Source organism: Eptatretus burgeri, chromosome 2 (assembly GCF_056783735.1).
Source record: "Eptatretus burgeri isolate ZD-2024b chromosome 2, Ebu_testis_v1, whole genome shotgun sequence".
NCBI classification, from domain to species: Eukaryota; Metazoa; Chordata; class Myxini; order Myxiniformes; family Myxinidae; genus Eptatretus; species Eptatretus burgeri.
In genome coordinates this window covers 148,055,278-148,077,967 of record NC_140962.1, presented here as the reverse complement: position 1 = coordinate 148,077,967, position 22,690 = coordinate 148,055,278, and the positions used below count along the sequence as shown (strand labels likewise).

Below are 22,690 nucleotides of genomic sequence, written 5' to 3'. Positions count from 1 at the left end.
ATTTTATGTCGTTCGGTGCAAAGAGTTCAAAAACATCCATGTACATTCGATGTGTCACCTTTCTTATTTCTTGGAAATTTCTGATATTGATTGCTAGGATATATCATGACCTTGTTCATTAATGAGTTTACTTTGGGGATCCAGAATCAGACAAAACAGGAAAAGTGTGGGGGTGGGGGAGGGACCTCTTTCAGATTCTGCATCATATCTTCACTCTTGGTATTTCAATCTTTCCTTCCGTGTGCTACAGAATTTGTGTGGTATTCCAGAGTTCCATTGCTTCTCAACTCGTTTGATGTTGTGTTGTGTGGTATTCCAGAGTTCCATTGCTTCTCAACTCGTTTGATCTTGTGTGTGCGTATTTGTGTGTATGTGTGTATGTGTTCATATGTGCATGCTGGACCATGCGTGCATGTGCATCCATCCAAGCCATAACGTTTTTACCATTTGAGCTTTTGTCATCAAATATTTAACATACTGTTCTGATGAGAATATGTTGAAGACTCATTAGTCATTGTGTCTAAAGGACAAGGTCATATTAAATGGTGCATTTTCATTTAATTGACTTAAAATTTGAACATAATTTGCAGACTGGGTCACCAAAGCCTATTGATTAAGGCCAAAAGGTCAAGGCCACATAAAGTATCAATTTTCATCCGATTGGCTTGAAATTTGAAAATCTGCATGTTGTGTGGCTTCATTGAGCCATCAATCAAAAGCATGAAACCTATTGTTTTTGAAGTCAAAAATTCTCAGAGGTCAAAGTCTCATCAATTTTCATCCAATTGACTTGAAATTTGAAAAGGGTTTCCATATTGGGTCACTGAGCCTATTGTTTTTTGAAGTCGAAATATCAAATTCCAAGGCCATATAAAATCAATACTTTTCATTCAGTTGCCTTGAAGTTTGAACAAAATTTGCATATTGGGTCACTGAATTAGTTTTCCAATCAAAAGCTTGAAGGTAATTGTTTTTTGAGTTTCAATGGAAAAGGTCACAGCAACTGCTTTCACAAATACTGGTCTATGACCACTTATTTGTTTGTTTGACTTGCATGCACTCCTGAAACGCTGGACCGAGTAAGGTGAAAACCACTGGTTGTACAAGAGGGTGTGTACAGGAAGGTTTTAAGTGGTAAAATAAATTTATAGTCCCTGTGGTTCAGGGTTGGGGGTGGCTGCAATTTTCTCTATTTGCCGAATAGCACCACCACGATTGGGATGGGGTATTACAAGTAATAATATAATATGCTAATTCTGGGGAAATTAACCTATCCATAATTGTGCTGGATGAGCCCATCCACTACTCCTTTGCTGGAATTAGCAATGACTATTTTTGTTTCACAGTTGGAATGGATAAGGAGAGGAATAAATAAACAGGAAAAGTGGAGAAATAGGATTGTTTTTATAATGACCTTCCTCAACAATATTTTACTTTTGTCATTTATTAATGCACTGTATAATGTATACTTGATGGAGTATTGTAACCTTCACATGTTATGGAATAATAAATCAATAAAGATGTAATGGTTTGAGAGACGATTTGGGACTTACTCGAAAGTAAAAATAATATCACGCACAGGACTCCAATCAAAAGGATCCAAAACAGCAATGGATACAAGTCGATGTCTGCAGAAACAGGTTCACCTTTTGCAGGGATGAAGAAAAACAAAAATAGTTTAGTTCGTGAGATCGGGATAATTAATTGCAAAGTTAAAAAATGTCGAAGATTGGATCAACATCAATCGTTTCATGACATTTTTCTCATTTGCCTTATATATATTTCCATTCCTATTCCAATCTGCAGAACTTTTGAATCAAAAACACAACATTGATGATCATTTTTAAATTTTTTTCATTTTGTTTGGTTTTTACCTACTCTTCCTGTTTCCATCTAAATATATATTCTCAAACTAGAGGGGAACATCGTTTGCTTACCTCTTGTTGTCTCCTCCAACTCACACTTGTTCGCTTTCTTTTGGAAGCCCTCCCGGCAAACACATTGTCGGTTATTTTCCAAGGTACACTTACTCTCTTCAACCTCACTCTCTGTAGGAGAGAATTAAAAAATATGAAACGATGAGTAAATTACAAAATACAGACGAAATCAACTTTGTTTCAGCCATGGAAGCTTTCAGGGGCCAGTTGATTTCACTTTGGGATCAACTTGAAAAGGAGGTTTTACCATTTTCTCAATGAAATGCTGCAATAGTTGTTACAAGCTCCTTGCAGTAAACATTTTTAACATTGATGCACATGAATAATTGGCAGTTTGTGTGTGTGTGAGTGTGTGTGCCCTCCATAACTCCAAAACCATGAAAACTAGCAGCGTGAAGCTTTGCATGGATACTAAGAAAACTCAAAGGAAGTGCATGACTGAAAATTGGGTGTTTGGGTTCATTAAAACACCCCTTTTGAGGATAATTAACGGCCTTATTTAATTATATCCTTAATCAGGTGCATCTTTGGTCACCGCTTTCTATGGGGTCTTAAAGCATACCTGAGGTAACTTCGCTGGGGTATAAAACCACCATGTTTTTTGGCATGCTCAATCATCCCTTGACTTGGAACAGGACGCAACAATTTCTGAACGATAAATTTTTTTCACCTTCCTCACTCATATTATCGAAGGCCTGTTCATCATAATGTAGCTATGAATCGCTGTATAAGTCACTTTTGGAAGTTCCATAGTTTTCAAGTTAGGAGCTTGGAGCGATTTCATGCATATGATAAGATTTTTCATGATCTCCTCTCACGGACGAATTAAAGTACATCATCGAAATATTATTTTGTTTTTTAAGATGGTATATCGTCCAGACTAAAGAAGTGTTGAAATCTGGAGTGACATCTGATAATTTGAATAAATAACTCATCTTATAACTAAGCCGATGCACCTATATACTTTAAACAAGCAATGGTGTGTTCCCTCCTTGTCCATGTATACACAAGAAAATGTGAAATTAACAAAGCATTAAATTTATCGTTTTCTTCCCTTTGGAGAATTATATTGATTGAAGAAAAGATTTAAGAATGTGCCCAAATTAACCACCTTCATTGACTGATATGATTAATGCATTCACTGTTTGACCTCCTACCCTCCTGCCCACCAAAGGGACTGCTTATCCATAGCATCTGCCAGATCTGTGCCTATATTTTTGCAGGTTTCGTGAGGTGCTCTACGGGGAATCAAAGCAAATCTGGTAAAAAAAAACAGACATTTTAAAAAAAGTTGTAATGTTTGCAAGGACTACGCTCCTATGTTCCACATTTCGCATGCACAAACAAGCAGGCAACATGACGGATTATCTAAAATGTTTATTTCACAGGCAATTAAACTTTGCGATGTTTCCAGGGTTGTTCTCCATTAAACATTGGCTCTTTTGTGGAAAAGTCATTATTTGAACAAATTCAATTTATTTCTCGAACTGTTGCATGCACATGGAGACCAACTTTAAAGTTAAAGGGATCCTACATGGTGTGCAGCCAGAGCCTAGCCAGTAATTCCTAATCAACCATTTAATTGGAGTGCTTGCTTCAGTGCATAAGCAACTTGCTGAGTGCCCCAGAGTCGATAGCGGTTCCGCACTATGTCATTCTGAGTGAATCATTCACTCACTGTGGACACTTTTGCCACACCACATCATTCAGAGCCAGTGGTGCATGCTTTGTCATCCTGAGCGAGTGGTTCATGCTCTGCCATCCTGAGTGAGTTGTGAAATAACACTCGGTTTCTGAGCCGTTAGCTGTATTAACATGTTTTCTAAATTACCGAGCCAAATTTTTTTTCCACCTTTCACATGGAGCTGTTTATAAAGATAAATGTTTGTGAACATGTGCCTCAAATGTATATATAAACGCAACGTTGTTTTTCGGTGAATGCTACTCAAGGTTTTTGGGTTGTATATGGTATGGACTGCAGTCAGTAATCACACTGACTCCAACCTGCCGATTCCCAAAAAATTGCCGATATCGGGCAAGCACTGATGTGTGTGTGTGTGTGTGTGTGTGTGTGTGTGTGTGTGTGTGTGTGTGTGTGTGTGTGTGTGTGTGTGTGTGTGTGTGTGTGTGTGTTTGTGTGTGTGTGTGTGTGTGTGTGTGTGTGTGTGTGTGTGTGTGTGTGTGTGTGTGTGTGTGTGTGTGTGTGTGTGTTTTTTTTTCATAAAGCATAATATATCTCTGCTAAGTCCCCTACCCCACCCCTCTCTCTTTTTGTTCCATCTTGCTCTACCCTCTCCCAATACAGTGCTGCACCCTCCTCAAACACCTCTCTCACTCTCCCCCCCTCCCTATGTCTGCCTCTGTGTCTGTCTCTGGACATATCCGGATGGTTGTTATGTCTGGACTCTGTTTGTGTCCAGACGTGTCTGGATGGCAGTTTGTCTCCAGATGTGTCCTGAAGGTGTTTATGTCCAGACAGGAGTTTGCCTATGGACATGTCCGAGTGGTGTTTGTCTCCAGACAGGTTGGCTCTGGACACATCCGGGTGGTGTTTGTCTCTGGACATGTCCAAGCGGTGTTTGTCTCCGGACATGTGTTGGCAGTGTTTGTCTCCAGACATGTCTGGGTGGTGTTTGTCTCCAGACATGTCAGAGTGGTGTTCATGTCTGAACGGGAGTTTATCACCGGACATGTCCAATGGGAGTTTGTCTCTGGACAGCTCGATTCTGGATGCGTCTGGATGGTGTTTCTTTCTGAACGTGTCTGAGCAGTATTCATGTCCGGACAGGAGTTTATCTCTGGACGTGTCCAGCGGGAGTTTGTCTCTGGATAGCTTGGCTCTGGATGTGTCCGGTTGGTTATGTCCAGACTGGAGTTTATATCTGGATGTATCTGGACAGGACTTTGTCTTTGGACAGCTCATCTCTGGATGCATCTGGATGGTGTTTGTCTCCGAACGTGTCTAAGCAATATTTATGTCTGGATGAGAGTTTGTCTCTGGGTGTGTCGAGGCGGTGTTTGTCTCTGAATGCATCCGGGCGGTATTTGTGTTTGTCTCTGGACAAGTCCAGGTGGTGTTTTTCTCTGGACACATCCAGGCGGTGCTTGTCTCTGGATGTGTCCGGGCAGTGTTTGTTTCTGGATGCGTCAGGGCAGTGTTTGTTTTCTGAACACGTCCGGGCGGTGTTTGACTCTGGACATGTCCGGGCGGTGTTTGACTCTGGACATGTCCGGGCAGTGTTTGACTCTCGACATGTCCGGGTGGTTTTTAACTGTAGAGACGTCCAGGTGGTGTTTGACTCTGGACACATCCGGGCAGTGTTTGACTCTGGAGAGATTCGGGCGGTGTTTTCTTTGGACACATCCGGGTGGTGTTTGTCTCTGGACATGTCCGAATGGTGTTTGTCTCCAAATGCATCTGGGCAGTATTTGTCTCTGAACAGCTTGTCTCCGGAAGCCTCTGGGCAGTAGTAATGTCTGGATCGGAGTTTGTCTTTGGATGTGTCTGAGCAGTGTTTGTGTCTGGAAGGCTTGGCTCCAGATGCATCTGGCTGGTTTTGTTTCCGAACGGGAGTTCGTCTCAGGACACGTCCAGATGGGCGTTGGTTTTCAGTTGAGTCTGAGCAGTGTTTTTATTCAGATGGCTCTGGGTGTGTTCAGGCAGTGTTTTCAGATGGCTCTGGGCAGTGTTCATAGTATGACCGATAGAAAATGGATTTCAGACAATATGCTTTCCATCTTCACTGTTATCCTATGCACGATCATTTTGATGAAACAGTATGAAACGTAATTAATTCTCCACTACACATCTGCCTTCCCTTCCTCTCACCTCACACTATCTACCCTTCCCCCACCCCTCCTCACTTCCCCTCCCTCCTCTCTCCTTTCCCCTCCACCTCCTCACTCTCCCGACACTCTCTCCCCCACTCCTTTCTCACTCTTTTACCCCTCATTTTCTCCCCCTCCCTTTCATATTCCCGTCATCCAAGCGATGTGTGGTATTTTCTCCTATATAATATATTGTGAGTTGGACACGTGTTCAGCACCTCATTGAACTCTATCCCAGACTCCCGACCTGTTTCGTTCCTCAACCTTTGGCTGCATTCATCCTTTTCACTGTCATTCTTCTCACCTCCTCCTACTTCTTTGACCTTCATTTTACTTTTCAAAAAGCGAAAATATTTCAAAGAAAAGATAACTATCTGCTTTTTACCAACCTTCTGCAAGCACATTTAGTTTGAGCATTGATGGGTGATTGTGTGCATGTGTACAGAGTGCTGTTGGTGGGAGTCTCGTCAAGGAGTGTTGTGTGGTTGATGTTTTGTGTTTTTTAACCAAGTCCATGCCCCCCCCCCCCCCCGAGGAGGAAAAAAAAAATACAAAAAGTAAAAAACCGAAAAATACATAAATAAATACAAAACCCTATTATATATATATATATATATATATATATATATATATATATATATATATATATATATATATATATATATATATATATATATGACCGTTTTTACAGCCATTTTTCCCTACTGTGCAGGGGTTGGGCTTTTTCTTGAGACAATGTTTTATGGCCGGATGCCCTTCCTGACGCCAACCCTGGTCGCCTCTTACGACACACAGGGATATGGTATACCTATTCTAACCAGGGCATACACCGGGACCAGTACACTGGTACTCACTTCGCCGACCTCAGATGGATGACAGGCTGAGTCAACCCCCTGGTGTTAATTCAGCAGCCAACGAGTCTTGAACTCAGGACCCTGGGATCCCAAGCTGCCACCCTAACCACTAAGCCAACACCAGGTGTGTATATATATATATATATATATATATATATATATATATATATATATATATATATATATATATATATATATATATATATATATATATATATATATATATATATATATATATATATATATATATATATATATATATATATATATATATATATATATTTATTTTTTTTTTTTTTTGCATTTTTTCTTTGGCTCTTGTGTTGATAAATTACTGTGGGGTTAATGTCGTGCAGGCATGATGGGCTGAATGATCTGCCTTTACCTTTTGGAAAAAAAACATGTCGAACTTCTTCCTTTACTGATCCTTCTTCTTTTCAAGTAAATTATATCCCAATTCTGACAAACACTGAAGGTTGCAGACCATATGTCATCACCCAGGTCTTATAGCATTGCTTTCCTTTATTCTTTCAATATCAGTTATTTTTAGACAGAAGAAATGTCTGTTTTAATTTTGAGAGAAATTGAGCTCCACAAAAGAAACCAGGTATGCTTAGAATGCAGACTTTAATCACTAACCCTTTCCTCTTTGCATGTCCACAGCCCCCACCACACAGGACTCCACCCCTACATATGTGCCACTTGCTTTTTATCTCCTCATCCCCCCTCGCTCACAGTGTGGTTCACCAATACTTGAGGTGACCATTCTAATTTTGTCCATCTCTCCACTCAGGTTTCTGTTGTAGCTCTGGATATGCTATGCCTAATGGAAACATTTCTTTCACAGGATGTCTTTGATTCCTCTTTGTCTCTTCATAGCTAATCTCTCTTCAGTTTTGTCAAACCTGGCCCCCACCAGGAGATGGTGTTGCTATCCATGTCCATAACACCTTTGCTTATTGTCCATTGTCTTCAATAACCCATCCTAGCCCTTTGGAATACCTTCTCTCATACCTGGAAAAAAATATATTGTTGCAGTTGTCAGGCCGGCCTAGTTGTCCGGTCCGAATCCTGACAAACCACTGTTAAAGCCATCACGCCGGTCCACTGTTTTGGATGCTCCAAGTAGCGTTGTGAGCCTGCATGCCAAGCTTCCATACATTGTTGGAACATCTGAGCTAAGTGACATGCTGGTTCTCCATTACGTCCGGAAAGCAAATAGTGGTTACTGTGCCAGACGCGGGGTGCTTTGTGCGGCCACTGACAGTCCTGAACCTACCCTGTCCTTCATGGATGACAAATCTCCAAAGCGGTTTTGTGATAAGGAGGACATCAAACCAAATGACATCATGTTCTTATTTAATAAGCAAATCGGGAGGGAGAACAATGGACATGGATGCATTCATGTTTACAGTTTATTCACAAAGATACATGCCCTGGGTATCAGACGATCGGTAGATCCTTTGTTATCCATTCGTAAACACCTGAGACACAGCATAGGAAAAGGACAAGGGAGAAGCCGTGACTTTCAAAATGATGTCTGAATGCTAACCAATGCCTTTTGCAGTGTGTGTGTGTGTGTGTGTGTGTGTGTGTGTGTGTGTGTGTGTGTGTGTGTGTGTGTGTGTGTGTGTGTGTGTGTGTGTGTGTTCAGTGATTCAGTTTGGGTTGATGGGCACTTTTAATCTGTGGTTGTTAGCATTAAATCTGCATATCAAATCATCTTTAAACATAATATCTGGCATTTAGATAAAAGAGAGGCAATTTCAAAATGGTGACCATAATTGTTCTGTGACTGAATGCAAATCTGACTCACGAAAATGTTACTATATTAAATAAGGCAATCCTCTATATGTATGTATGAACATCTGAAAAATCATAGAAAAAAACCAGGGTTGGCCCAATCTCCATCAAATTTTGCATACGTGTTGGGAGTACCCAGTGTGTGGTCATGGGCACTCCATTGCCAAAGCTCCCGAAGAGAGCAGATGTTTCCAGTGTAGGAAATATGTGAAATATCCTTGGATGATCGGTGTCATGTTCATATAAGCCAGCAGAGGCAGTGGATATAGCACACATACAAACAGATGGACACTTCTACTTTTACCAGTACATGCAAAAATATTTTATAATTTATCTTGTGGCCATGGAATCAAACAAAAAATATATATTTATAACAGCACTCTAAGCCCACACACCTCCCACCCCATCATCCCAAACATGATTAATAGTAAATATCATAACTTGAAACCTAACCCTGTGCAATGACATACCCCAGATATGACCTTTACATTAGTGGTAATAAGCATCTCAACCACATATGACGTCTCCCTCTGGGAAGTCTGCCTGAATGTTGGGAATGATGGCATCGGTTTTTGGTGTTTTTTGTTTAAGGGGCTATCACACTTTGACGATTTAGCCAGCGTATGCCGACGTATGAAAAATTTGTCTAAAACGCTGGCACACGTCAAATACTTTATGGGGAAGTGTTGTATACGTTAAGAGCACGCTGGCATATGTCACAGTACGCTGAGCTGTCAGACAAATTTTAACATGCTCAAAAATTTTCGACGTATGCCAGCGTATGACTCACACGTTCTGCATATGCTGGCCATAAGTTGTAGGCACGTTACGTGATCGTTGACACACGTTAGTTGTAAGTTACTCATAAGTCGAAACATGTCGAGGGTTCTCAACATAACAGTAAAGACCAAATAATATCTGAAATCTATTTTCTACCGGTCATATGAAAACACGGCCTGGAGACAAACATCGCCCGGACATAAATACCACCAGGATAAGCTCGGAGACAAACACTGCCGGGATGCATCTGGAGCCAAGCTGTCCAGAGACAAATTCCCGTCGAGTCATGAACACTGCCCGGATGTGTCTGGAGACAAACACCATCGAGACTCGTCTGGAGACAACACGTTCCAGACACGTCCAGAGACAAGCACCACCCGGACATAAATACCACCAGGATAAGCTCGGAGACAAACACCGCCCGGATGCATCTGGAGCCAAGCTGTCCAGAAACAAACTCCCATCTGGACATAAACTCTGCCAGGACACGTCCAGATATGTACAAAGAAAGAAAGAGAGAGATAGAGATAGAGTAAGGAGTGGGAGTTAAATACTGTACTCTATTGGGAGGGGGTAGAGCAAGGATCGGACAAAGACAGGGGTGGGGGTAGGGGAGTTGGTAGAGAGAATATGTTATGCTTTATGAACAACACAGACACACAAACATATACACACTAGTGCTTAGCCGATATCAGCAAATTTTTGGGAGTCAGCAGGTTTGAGTCAATGCAATTATCGACTACAGTATGTACTGTATACAACGCAAAAAGCTTTAGTAGCTTTCACCAAAAAACAACGTTGCATTTTCCAGACGTTTCAGGGAGATGTTCACAAACATGAATCTTCACAAACAACTGCGTGTGACGGGTGGAAAAAACTTGGCTTGGTAAATTCGAAAATTCGTTAGCACAGCAGAAAGCTTAGAAAGTAGGTGTTACTTCAGAACTCACTCAGGATGATGAAGCCTGAACCACTTGGTCAGGATGATGAAGCATGACCCACCCACTCAGGATGACAGAGCACGAACCACTCACTCAGGATGACGGAGCACAAACCACTCACTCAGGATGACGGAGCATGAACCACTCACTCAGGATGACGGAGCACGAGCCACTTGCTCAACATGATGGGATACGACCCACTCGCTCAGGATGATGGAGCACAAACCACTCCCTCAGGATGACGGAGCACAAACCACTCGCTCAGGATGATGGAGCACAAGCCACTCGCTCAGGATGACGGAGCACAAACCACTCGCTCAGGATGATGGAGCACAAGCCACTCGCTCAGGATGATGGAGCACAAACCACTCCCTCAGGATGACGCAGCACGAACCACTCGCTCAGTATGATGAAGCATGAACCACTTGGTCAGGATGACAGAGTACGAACCACTCACTCAGGATGACGCAGCACGAACCACTCGTTCAGGATGATGAAGCATGAACCACTTGGTCATGATGACGTAGCACGAACCACTCGCTCAGGATGACACAGCACTAACCACTCACTCAGGATGACGGAGCACGAACCACTTGCTTAGGATCATGGAGGATGAAACACTCGCTCTGAATGATGTGGTGTGGCAAGAGCATCTGCAGTGAGTAAACCATTCGCTCAGAATGATGTAGTGCGGTCACGCAATTGACTGTAGGGCACTCGGTAAGTGGCATAAGTACTCAGGCAAGCACTCCAATTAAATGGTTGATAAGGAACAGCGAGCGAGTCAGGTCGTGGCTGCATTCCATATAGGAGCCCTTTCACTTTAAGGCCAGTCTTCACCACGTACGCAGCAGTTAAAGAAATAAAATGAATTCGTACAAATAATGACTTTATCCACAAAAGACTTGCTGCTTAAGCATAATATATTCTCTTTGCTAACCCTACTTCCACCCCTCAAATTTCTCTCCTTGTTTTTTTCTTCATGTATATATATATATATATATATATATATATATATATATATATATATATATATATATATATATATATATATATATATATATATATATATATTTATCCATCCATCCATTGGGACCATACTTTGTGCAGAGCGTTGATGCTGCCTAAGCAGTCTCCTTGGCTATTGGGCACAATCCTGGATGGGTCGCCAATCCGACACAGAATACCAGCAGGCTGGCACTCATTTTGCCAACCTCGGAAGGATGACAGGCCGAGTTAGCCCCACCTGGTTTTAATTCCACAGCTGCGCAGGATTTGACCTCAGGATCCTGGGATCCCAACCCACCACACGAACCATTAAGCCAACACCAGGAGAAAGAGAGAAAGGAAGAAAGGATCTATATATATATCCTTTTTTAAAACAAACACATAACATATATATATTTATATATATATATATATATATATATATATATATATATATATATATATATATATATATATATATATATATATATATATATATATATATATATATATATATATCCTGACCTAAACATTAAAAAACCCCAGTTTGCAATGAATGTTCGCTTTCCATCAACCATTCCTTTTTTCCAATTTTAGTGCCAACTCACCCCTCTCACCTCTCCCACTCAAAGCAACATTCACACTCTTCTCCCTCCAAGCCTCCCTCCAACCTTTCTCAAATACTCGCCCCTCATCTTTCTACCTGAACTCTCCCCACTCACGCTTCTCCCACCATTCACCCCCTCACTCATCCTTCTCAAAGTTGCCCCCCTTCTCATCCACAAAGCTGCCTCCTTCCCTTACCATCTACCCTTCATATCATCACTCCACCTCCTCAAATCCTCAACTGTCTTCCACCCGTTCTCTTTCCCTCCTCTCCCCCAGCACAAGAGAGCCGTTCTCCTCCTCATCCAGCCCCCTCCCCGAGCTATTCTGCAATCCCCCAAACTCTTTCACAAACCCTCCTTACCTCTCACACTCCTCCCTTGTCCTACCCTCCTCCTCCCCTCCCATTCCCTGCACCCAAAGCCTCCTCCCCTCCCTCTTCATTAATAGTGTGGACAACAAATTTCCAGGGCCTTTGCTCAAACCTTACAGATCTTTCAATTCAGGTTGCCACTGACAAACCAGACATAATCTGCCTAACAGAAACTTTCCTCCCTCAAGATGTCTCTGACTCCCGAGTATCTCTCTCTGGTTGAACCCCTCCTCTGGTGTTGCAGACCTGAGCCTTGTCCTGGTGGAGGAGATGCTCGCTTCATCAAAGACTCCATTCCTCACTCTCCATGCACTGCCCTCACTCCCCCACACCCAGGAATACCTCTGGCTCTGGCTTCCCCTCCACTCTCACCTCATGTTTATATGTGTACTGTGCCATCCACCAAAAAGTGATGACTCCATCTACATCTCACTATCCGAAAACATGGACCAACTTCTATCTTCTCGTTTGAACTCTCTCTTCCTCATATGTGGTGACTTCAATTGTCATCTTGCCAGTTGGCTAGGTGTGGGTACCTCTCTCACCTGTCATGGCACTTCAGCAAAAGCTTTCTGCGACTCATTGGGACTGACTCAATCGGTAAACTTCCCGAACCAGATCTCAACCAATGCCACTCTATCTCTTCTGGATCTGATTTAGACAAATTTCCCTGAAAATATCTGCCGTTCTTCCTTCGCTCCAATCGGTTCTTCTGACCACATGCTTGTCAAAGTGGACATCTCTCTGATTGTTATCAGAGAACCACCTCAGCAACGTCGAGTCTGGCATTTCACTCAAGCCGACTGGTAGGGTCTCCAAGCAGCCATCAAACGTATAGACTGGTCTCCTATCACTACTTTCTCCAACATCAACTCATCCTGGGAATTCTTTCAAAGAAACTTGCTCTCCCTCATGCAAAGATTTTTCCCCTCTCGTCTACAGTTATCCTACCCCTCCTCCCGCCCATGGTTCACTGTAGCTTGTGGCGAGGCAGTTGTCCTTTTTTTTTTTGTATACCTTGGTCGAGGCTCGTATGAGAGCTAACACACAACTCACAGCAAGGAGGCATGAGACAAGAGGGGCCGGAGTGGAAGGGACAAAACAGTGGGGAACAGACACATTAGGTGAACTGTGGAAGGGAGAGGGATGGGGATGGGACGGCGAACATGGCGAAGAGAAGATGGACATTTCAGGGACTTTCAGGAAGGAAAGCAGGAGAAATGAAGGAAGTGGGCTTGGGTGGATTATCGGGGGTAGAAAAGATCGAGGATTTGGATGGGGGAAGATAAGAGGTGGTGGTGAACAGCTGTTTTGAAAGCCTGGAGGGAAGAATGGTAAAGAATAGAGTGAGGAAGTTTATTCCAAAGGCGGGAAAAAAGAGGAATGAAAGAGTGAAGATGAGCAGTGATTCGTGATTTTGGTAGTTTTACCAGAAGGGGTTGTTGGCGGACCTTGAGCGCCCTGTGGAAATGTGGTGGGGACAAATCGCAGAGAGAGCAGGGGGGCAAGGCTGGAGAGGAGTCGGTAGAAGACAGAAAGACCACCGACCAACCTGCGGTGATTGAGTGAGAGGCCCAAAGACTCAGCTTCATTGTGGGAGATGCCGATGATCTTAAATGCCCTGGTTTCGACAGCGTGAAGCCGAGAAAGGTGGGAGGCAGGAGCACCAGCCCAGAGGGGAGAGCAGTACTCCATCAGGCTACAGACAAAAGCTTTGTAAGTGGTCAGGAGCTCAAGAGGGCCGAGGAAGGACTTAGCACGACGGAGGATTCCCAGTCGGCGACTGGCTTTTGAGGCGAGGTTGGAAATGTGACTTTCCCAGGAAAGGTCATGGCAGATAGTGAGACCTAGAAGCTTGAAAGAAAAGACTTCTTCCAGAGGATTGTTGCGAAAGTGGATGGGGGGTTTTGTAAACGGTCCTTTCGGAGAGACATAGTGAGAGTGTGAGATTTGTCTGGATTGAAAGACATGTTCCACGTGTTGGACCAGTTTGTGATTTTATCCAGATCTGCAGTGAGCGAAGAAGCTGCTGCTTGCCGGTCTGAGGGATGACAGATGGTACGGCAGAGGGTGGAGTCGTCGGCAAAGATAAATAGAGGATTTTCCAGAGAGTCCGAGAGATCATTGATGAAAACCAGAAAAAGAACAGGGCCCAGAACGCTACCTTGAGGAACTCCAGCCTGCACAGGAAGAGGGGATGAAAGAACTCCATTTAGGGCCACACGTTGACTGCGACAGGAGAGGAAGTCTGCGAGCCATGAGTGGAGATGGCCTTGAATACCATGGGAAGAGAGTTTGGTGAGTAGGGCAGGGTGCCAGACTGTGTCAAAAGCACGTGATATGTCCAGGGATACGGCTCGGATTTCCTGTCTGGCATTGAGGACCTCCATCCATTGTTGGGAGAGCAGAAGCAGCATATCCAGGGTAGAATGACCTGGTCTGAAACCAAATTGATGATTGGAAATCAAGCCATTGGAGAAGAGGAAGGATTTCATATCTGAAGCGATGATGGATTCCATCACCTTGCTGATGATTGGGAGAAGGCTGATTGGTCTGTAGTTATAGGGATCTGTTTTTTGCACCTTTTTTATGGAGGGCAGTGATGTTAGCAGATTTCCAAGCAGATGGCAGATGACCTTGGGCAAATGAGAGGGTGAATAGAACAGAGAGATGGTGAGCAAGAGCAGAAGAGCAGGCTTTGAGGACACGTGGGCTGATGCCGTCTGGACCGGTTGCAGAATCTGACTCGAGGTTTGAAAGCAAGCTCTCCACCTTGTCAGGAGAAAAGGATACAGAGTCCAGGGACAGTTGGGTGCGACTGGGTAAAGTGGGTAGAGATAGTGATGGGTTTAGGACACAAGATTTAGCTGCAAACACCGAGTTTAGACATTCAGCTTTATCACGTGTGGAATCAGCAGTGCGGACATTTGAGGTAAGGGAGGGGATGGAGGGGGAACATACACCAGAAACAGATTTGATTAAACGCCACCAGGATTTTGAGGAGGGAGAGAGGTTTGAGAGTTCAGACTTGAGATGAGAAAGATGTTGTTTTCTGGCTCTCCTGAGGGTAGATACACACTTGTTCCGAGCTTTGTGGAAAGAACTGAGATTGCCCTCCGTTGGGTTTGCTTTCCATGAGGCAAAGGCAAGTTGTTTCAGGACAACTGCCTCGCCACAAGCTTCAGTAAACCAAGGGCGGGAGGAAGGGTAAGACAACTGAACACGAGAGGGGATAAATCTGTGCATGAGGGAGAGCAAGTTTCTTTGAAAGAATTCCCAGGATGAGTTGATGTTTGAGAAAGTAGTGATAGGAGACCTGTCTGTAAGTTTGATGGCTGCTCGGAGACCCTGCCAGTCGGCTTGAGTGAAATGCCAGACTCGACGGCGGTGAGGTGGTTCTCTGATAACAGCCAGAGAGATGTCCACTTTGACAAGGACGTGGTCAGAAGAACCAATTGGAGCGAAGGAAGAGCAGCAGATATTGTCAGGGAACTTTGTCAAAATCAGATCCAGAAGAGATGGAGTACCATTGGTTGAGATCCGGGTCGGGAAGTTGACCGATTGAGTCAGTCCCAATGAGTCGCAGAAAGCTTTTGCTGAGGTGCCATGGCAGGTGAGAGAGGTACCCACACCTAGCCAACTGGCGTGATGACAATTGAAGTCACCCCATAAGAGGAAGAGAGAGTTTGGATGAGAAGATAGAAGATGGTCCATGTTTTCGGATAGTGAGGTGTAGATGGAGTCATCACTGTTCGGTGGACGGTACAGTACACATATAAACATGAGGTGGGAGTGGAGGGGAAGCCGAAGCCAGAGGTATTCCTGCGGGTGTGGGGGAGTGAGAGCAGTGCATGGAGAGTGAGGAATAGAGTCTTTGATGAAGAGAGCAACACCTCCACCACGACGAGGCTCAGGTCTGTCATACCGTAAGAGGGAGTAACCAGGGAGAGATACTTGGGAGTCAGACACGTCTTGGGAGAGGAAAGTTTCTGTTAGGCAGATAATGTCTGGTTTGTCAGTGGCAACCTGTATGGATAGATCTGAAAGGTTTGAGCGAAGGCCCCAGATATTTGAGGTCCACACTTTTAATGAAGAGAAAGGGGAGGAGGCTTTGGGTGCAGGAGGAGGAGGTCCTGAAACAACTTGCCTTTGTCTCATGGAAAGCAAACCCAACTGAGGGGAATCTCAGTTCCTTCCGTAAAGCTCGGAACAAGTGTGTATCTACCCTCAGGAGATCCAGAAAACAACATCTTTCTCATCTCAAGTCTGAACTTTCAAACCTCTCTCTCTCTCCTCCAAATCCTGCTGGCGTCTCATCAAATCTGTTTCTGGTGTATGTTCCCCCTCCATCCACTCCCTCACCTCAACTCCACTTCAAGGTCACCTGCCATTTGCTTGAAAATCAGCAAACATTCCTGCCCTGCATAAAAAGATGCAAAAACATATCCCTGCAACAACAGACCAATCAGCCTTCTCCCAATCATCAGCAAGGTTATGGAATCCATCATCGCTTCAGACATGAAATCCTTCCTCATCTCCAATGGCTTGATTTCCGATCATCAATTTGGTTTCAGACCAGGTCATTCTACCCTGGATATGCTGCTTATGCTCTCCCAACAATGGATGGAGGTCCTCAATGCCGGATATGAAATCAGAGCCATATCCCTCGACATATCACGTGCTTTTGACACGGTCTGGCACCCTGCCCAAACTCACCAAACTGCTCAACAAACTCTTCCTGTGGTATCCAAGGACATCTCCACTCATGGCTCGTAGACTTCCTCTCTCGTTGCAGTCACCGTGTGGCCCTAAATGGAGTTCTTTCATCCCTTCTTCCTGTCCAGGCCTGAGTTCCTCAAGGCAGTGTTCTCCACCCTGTTCTTTTTTCTGGTTTTCATGAATGATCTCTCCAACTCTCTGGAAAATACTCTTCATCTCTTTGCTGATGAGTCCACGCTCTGCCTTACCATCAGTCATCCCTCAGACCGTCATGCAGCAGCTTCTTCTCTCACTGCTCACTATCTGCCACGATCTTTCCTGGGAAAGTCACATTTCCAACCTCGCCTCAAAAGCCAGTCTGTCGTGTGACGAATCCTCCGTCGTGCAGAGTCCTTCCTCGGCCCTCTTGAGCTCCTGGCCATATACAAAGCTTTTGTCCACAGCCTGATGGAATACTGCTCTCCCCTCTGGACTGGTGCTCCTGCCTCCCACTTTTCTTGGCTTCACGCTGTGGAAACCAAGACATTTTGTATCATTGGCATCTCCCACGAAGAGGCTAAGTCTTTGGGCCTCTCACTATCTCATCGCACGCTGGTCGGTGGTCTTTCTCTGTTCTGCCATCTTCTCTCCGGTCTAGCCCCGCCTTTGGCCCACCTTTGGAAAAACCCCCTCACTCTGCTTAATCTCACTCTTCCCTCCAGGCCTTCAAAACAGTTGTTCACCACCACCTGTTGTTGTCCCCCATCCAAATCCTCGGTCTATTCTACCCCCGTTAATCCACCCCAAATCCACCTCCTTCAAATTCGCTGCTTTCCTTCCTGAAAGTCCCTGTGATGTCCATCTTGTATACCCCCATGTTCTCCTCCCCAACCCTCTCCCTTCAACAGATCTCCTAATGTCTCTGTTCCCCGCTGTTTTGTCCTTCCCACTCCCACCCCTCTTGTCTCATGCCCCCCCTCTATGCGCTGTGTCCACTCTCATACGAGCCTCAACATGATACTTGCAGAATCCATGAAACAAATTTGATCTCAAAAATAATTGCTGGTTGAATTCAATGACCAAAAATGCAACTCCTCTTCAAATTTCAAGTCAATTTAATGAAAATTGACAATTTCAGAAATTCTGCCTATGTTGACCTTTCGGCCCATGTTGACCTCAAAAATAATTGGTGGCAGAATTCAGTGATCTGATATGCAAATCCTCTTCAAATTTCAAGTCAATAGGATGAAAATTGAGGATTTTATAAATATCACCTTAGTTGTTGACATTGGGCCGAGGTTGACCTTTTGACCTCAACAACAATAGGATTCTTCTTTATGACAAACTACCATGTGGAAAACGTTCATGAAGATCGGTTTAAAATTGTGACCTGTAGGCGATAAACAGACAGACAGATAGACAGACAGACAGACAAAGACAAACAGAAAGAATAACAAAATCGACTGACCAATATACTTGAAAAATCTTCGATTTCGCAAGTAGAAAATATGGAATGTGGATAGTGGTTATGGATATTAAATTGGGCATCCCATCTCATGCATCAGTTGGTGGACATCAAAGATCCAATGGTGTTCTTCGCAAAGAGTCGGCTATCTATCACTGGCACCTCAAACAAATTCCAAATTCTTGCTTTAACTACTGCTAAGAAGGCAATGGCAAGCCACCCAATATAACACAATCCAAGAAACTGCTTCAGCAGTCCTGGACCTGTCTTCGAGTAGAATACCAGAATGTGAATACAAATGTTGTGAGTGGAGATGGGAAGGCAAATATGAAAGATATAGTCCAGTTGTTGTCGAATAGATGCTCCAGATTGATGCACAAACGCACAGATGGAAGGACAGCACCCAAAATATCTGCCCCAAAACACCCTGTCAGGGACGAAAAATCGTTCTTTGTCCCAATTAATCCCCCTCCCCTCTCCACCCCATCCAACTCGCTCTTTCCACCAAGATACAAATCCTTGATTTTCACCAAAACGTCCTCCATGATGGATACACCACTTCAACATACTGATATCAACGTCATCACCAGCACAGAACGAGAAAACACTCATCGATCTGTTTCCCTCACTTGGTCACATGTTAGTGTCGACACCACAAATGCCAGAACCTCTGCCTCTTTAATTATTTTTCTTATGGAGGAAAAGTTACCCTTTCACCACTGTCTATCGTTTATTAAAACATCAAGTGTGGTGGAGTTGTGGACAAAAAAATGAATATGCAGGGAGGGACGGTTCATTCACTTAATCGTTGGTTGTGGTTGCACTCACACTTTGAGTAATGAAGTTTAAAAGTAAACGAAGTGGAATTGTTTACCTGGGTCACAAACACTGCATTGCTTGCACATTGTCATGTTGTTGTCCTTGTCCATGTATGATGTCCCCATTTTACAAGGAGCACAGAGAGGATTACTTCCAGGAACTTGGCAAGGCTTGAACATGAACGTTCCTGCCAAATACACAATTAGTTAAAATTGCTGTAAAAGGTTCTGACCATAAAATAACAGTTTTTATTGAGATCAAGACTCACCAATGGCACAAAATTCACAGCAAATTCCATGAGGATGAAGAAACTGATTTGCTGGACATGGCGATGAAGTTTCTGCTCCAAAACGTGAAACCTGTAAAGCAAAACACACAAAACAGTGCAACACTCAGTCGAGCACATATCTCCGCCAGGTTTAACAGTTTACGTTTTGTATCCCATTGATAGGTCGGATCTGGATCTGGACCTCAACAAAAATCTAATTAGCCTGTTCTTGTCACCTATTCAACTCGTCCACTAAGTTTCGTCCGAATCAGTGAATAACTTTTGAGATATCGTGCTATATATCGTTTTGGCCCGATCTCTCAATGGTGAAAAATCACTGAAAAAATTATGGTTTCCGCAAACGGTTCCAGATCTTCACCGAATCTCATCACTTCGTACTTGTCCCACCTACAACCTGTACATCAAATTTCATCAGAATCCATCCTCAACTTTTTGAGATATCATGTATCATTTTAAGCCCCATCTCGCAATGGTGAAGAATCAGTTAAAATTAAATAATTATTGTGTCCAGATCTCGATTCGGATCTTCATCAAAATTGAATCAATTCTTCCAAGTAGCACTCCCAACTTGTCCATCAAATTTCAGCTGAATCTCTCCATTATTTTTGAGATATCCTGCTCACAGACAAACAAACAAACAGAGGTGAATACAGAACCTCCATCCACCTTTGGTGGCAGAGGTAGTAATGTTAATTGTCTTGAATCTGTTCTTCCAATGAATAAAGATTCTCATGCAAATTGAATATTATCAATAATTTTAAATTCTTCGTCATCAATTTCCATTTTCTTCAAATGTTTAAGCAGTTCCCTTGATGAAGGTAAACAACTTTGGGTTTTTTATTCAAATTCAAGACTCGTGGAAGAGTTAGAACATAGAACAGAACAAGAGGCAACAGAACAAAGAGGGAGGAAACATCATGAGCAAGGCTGAGGGACAAAATAGCTGGAGACTTAAACAAATAAGGGATGTAGGAAGGAAATAGATAAAGAGGCCTAACAAGGTGAAGAAGATGGATACAGTAGCAATCTCACAAAAAGGAAATTTGGAAAGAGGTGGGCTTGGGAAGGGAGAGGCTAATTGGGGTAGAAAAGATCATGGTTTTGGATGGGCAATGATCTGAGAATGTGGTGGTGAACAGCAGTCTTGAAGTCTTGGAGGGAATAATGAGATTTAAGAGAATCTGGAAGTTAGTTCCACAGGTGAGAAAAACGGAGGAACGAATGAGTGGAGATCAGCAGTGATTCTGGATTTGTGTGAGAGTTTCAACAGAAGGGGGTTGATGGTGGAACGTGAGCATCCATATTTGGCTATGAAAGTCAAACATGACTGACTGATTCATTCATATTCATGGTATATTGCACAAAATTATGTTTGAAATATTTTTTCAAAACAATCTCTTCGTCTTCAAAGATGTATGGCTGTTTGAGTCTAAAAGGGAAATAATAACTCAAACGAAACACACCGTGATGAAGATAATTAGATGAGACAGCCATGGTACATCCATCATTGTATTCCACGAAGTAACAGGTTCATCTGTGAAAGGCTCCACAAAATTCCTTTCACTGACCAGCAGAGAAATGGGGAACAGAACCTGTTGTGAAAAACAAACTTTAATCTTTCCATGTTCACACTTCTCAGATGTGTATACTGTTATAAAACAGGGGTTACTTATCATGTGTGTGAATTGATTTATTGATTGTGTTGGTCGCATGTTGACAAAATGGTTTTACCTTGTCCAGTTTGCTTCATATGTACACTAAATGAGAATGTCGTTAATAATTTTATTTCATTTTTGTTCTCCTATTTTCTGGATGTTACCTTACAGTTCCTGGAAGGTTATTATGTTTAAAATGCAGGAAATGCAATTCATTCGTTTCAGTGAGCTGTTTAAACAGATCCTGAAGTGGACTTCATTGAAAACGCAGAAGAGGATAAAAGCTGTTGCCTCAACCCACCCAGAAGATTCAATGATGTCTGAGGACTAGGATAGATGGGGTGAAAAAAGTACCAAACCAGATGGATGGAAATTAAGCAAACTATCATGAAGGTCCAAAGAAGGTCAAGAACTCTATTCTTGGTCAAGGTCAAGATGTCTAAAGAACTCTATTCCTCACTCTCCATGCACTGCCCTCACTCCCCCACACCCCCAGGAATACCGCTGGCTACGGCTTCCCCTCCACTCCCACCTCATGTTTATATGTGTACTGCACCGCCCACCAAACATTGATAACTCCATCTTCACCTCACGATCCGAAAACATGGACCAATTTCTATCTTCTCATCCAAACTCTCACTTCCTCATATGTGGCGACTTAAATTGTCATCACGCCAGTGGGCTAGGTGTGGTACCTCTCCCACCTGTCATGGCACTTCAGCAAAAGCTTTCTGTGACTCATTGCGACTGACTCAATCGGTCAACTTCCCGACCCGGATCTCAACCAATGGTACTCCATCTCTTCTGGGTCTGATTTTGACAAATTTCCCGAACAATATCTGCTGCTCTTCCTCCGCTCCAATCGGTTTTTCTGACCACGTCCTTGTCAAAGTGGACATCTCTCTGGCTATTATCAGAGAACCACCTCACCGCCGTCGAGTCTGGCATTTCACTCAAGCTGACTGGTAGGGTCTCCAAGCAGCCATCAAACGTATAGACTGGTCTCCTATCACTACTTTCTCCAACATCAACTCATCCTGGGAATTCTTTCAAAGAAACTTGCTCTCCCTCATGCACAGATTTATCCCCTTTCGTCTTCAGTTGTCCTACCCTTCCTTCCACCCTTGTTTCACTGAAGCTTGTAGTGAGGCAGTTGTCCTGAAACAACTTGCCTTTGCCTCATGGAAAGCAAACCCAACTGTGGGCAATCTCAGTTCCTTCCATAAAGCTCGGAACAAGTGTGTATCTACCCTCGGGAGAACCAGAAAACAACATATTTCTAATCAAGTCTGAACTCTCAAACCTCTCTCCCCCCTCCACATACTGTTAGCATCTAATCAAATCTGTTTCTGTGGAATGTTTCCCCTCCATCCCCTCCCTAACCTAAAATGGCCACACTGCTGATACCGTGCGTGAAAAGGCTGAATGCCTAAACTCGGTGTTTGCAGCTAAATCTTGTGTCCTAAACCCATCACTTTCTCTACCCACCTTACCCAGTCGCACCCAACTGTCCCTGGACTCTGTGTCCTTTTCTTCTGACAAGGTGGAGAGCTTGCTGTCAAACCTCGACTTAGACTCTGCAACTGGTCTAGAGGGTATCAGCGCACCTGTCTGAAAAACCTGCTCTTCTGTTTCTGTCTCTCTCTCTCTCTCTC

General features: G+C 43.5%; 2 protein-coding genes across 2 annotated transcripts in view; both read right to left on the bottom strand.

Annotated features, from left to right (window-relative positions):
• Positions 1-22,690, bottom strand: part of LOC147033493 (butyrophilin subfamily 1 member A1-like) — a 253,394-nt gene that overhangs the window by 112,109 nt on the left and 118,595 nt on the right. The window lies entirely within an intron of this gene.
• LOC147033496 (uncharacterized) overlaps positions 1-22,690 on the bottom strand; it is a 31,003-nt gene that overhangs the window by 5,470 nt on the left and 2,843 nt on the right. The window contains exons 2-6 of the mRNA XM_085855757.1: positions 20,844-20,972; positions 19,360-19,450; positions 19,147-19,278; positions 1,938-2,048; positions 1,554-1,646 (exon numbers count right to left, since the gene is read on the bottom strand). Of these exons, the coding sequence (XP_085711883.1) occupies positions 1,554-1,646; positions 1,938-2,048; positions 19,147-19,278; positions 19,360-19,450; positions 20,844-20,888 (472 nt within the window). The 5' untranslated portion in view covers positions 20,889-20,972. The remainder of the gene's footprint in view (positions 1-1,553; positions 1,647-1,937; positions 2,049-19,146; positions 19,279-19,359; positions 19,451-20,843; positions 20,973-22,690) is intronic.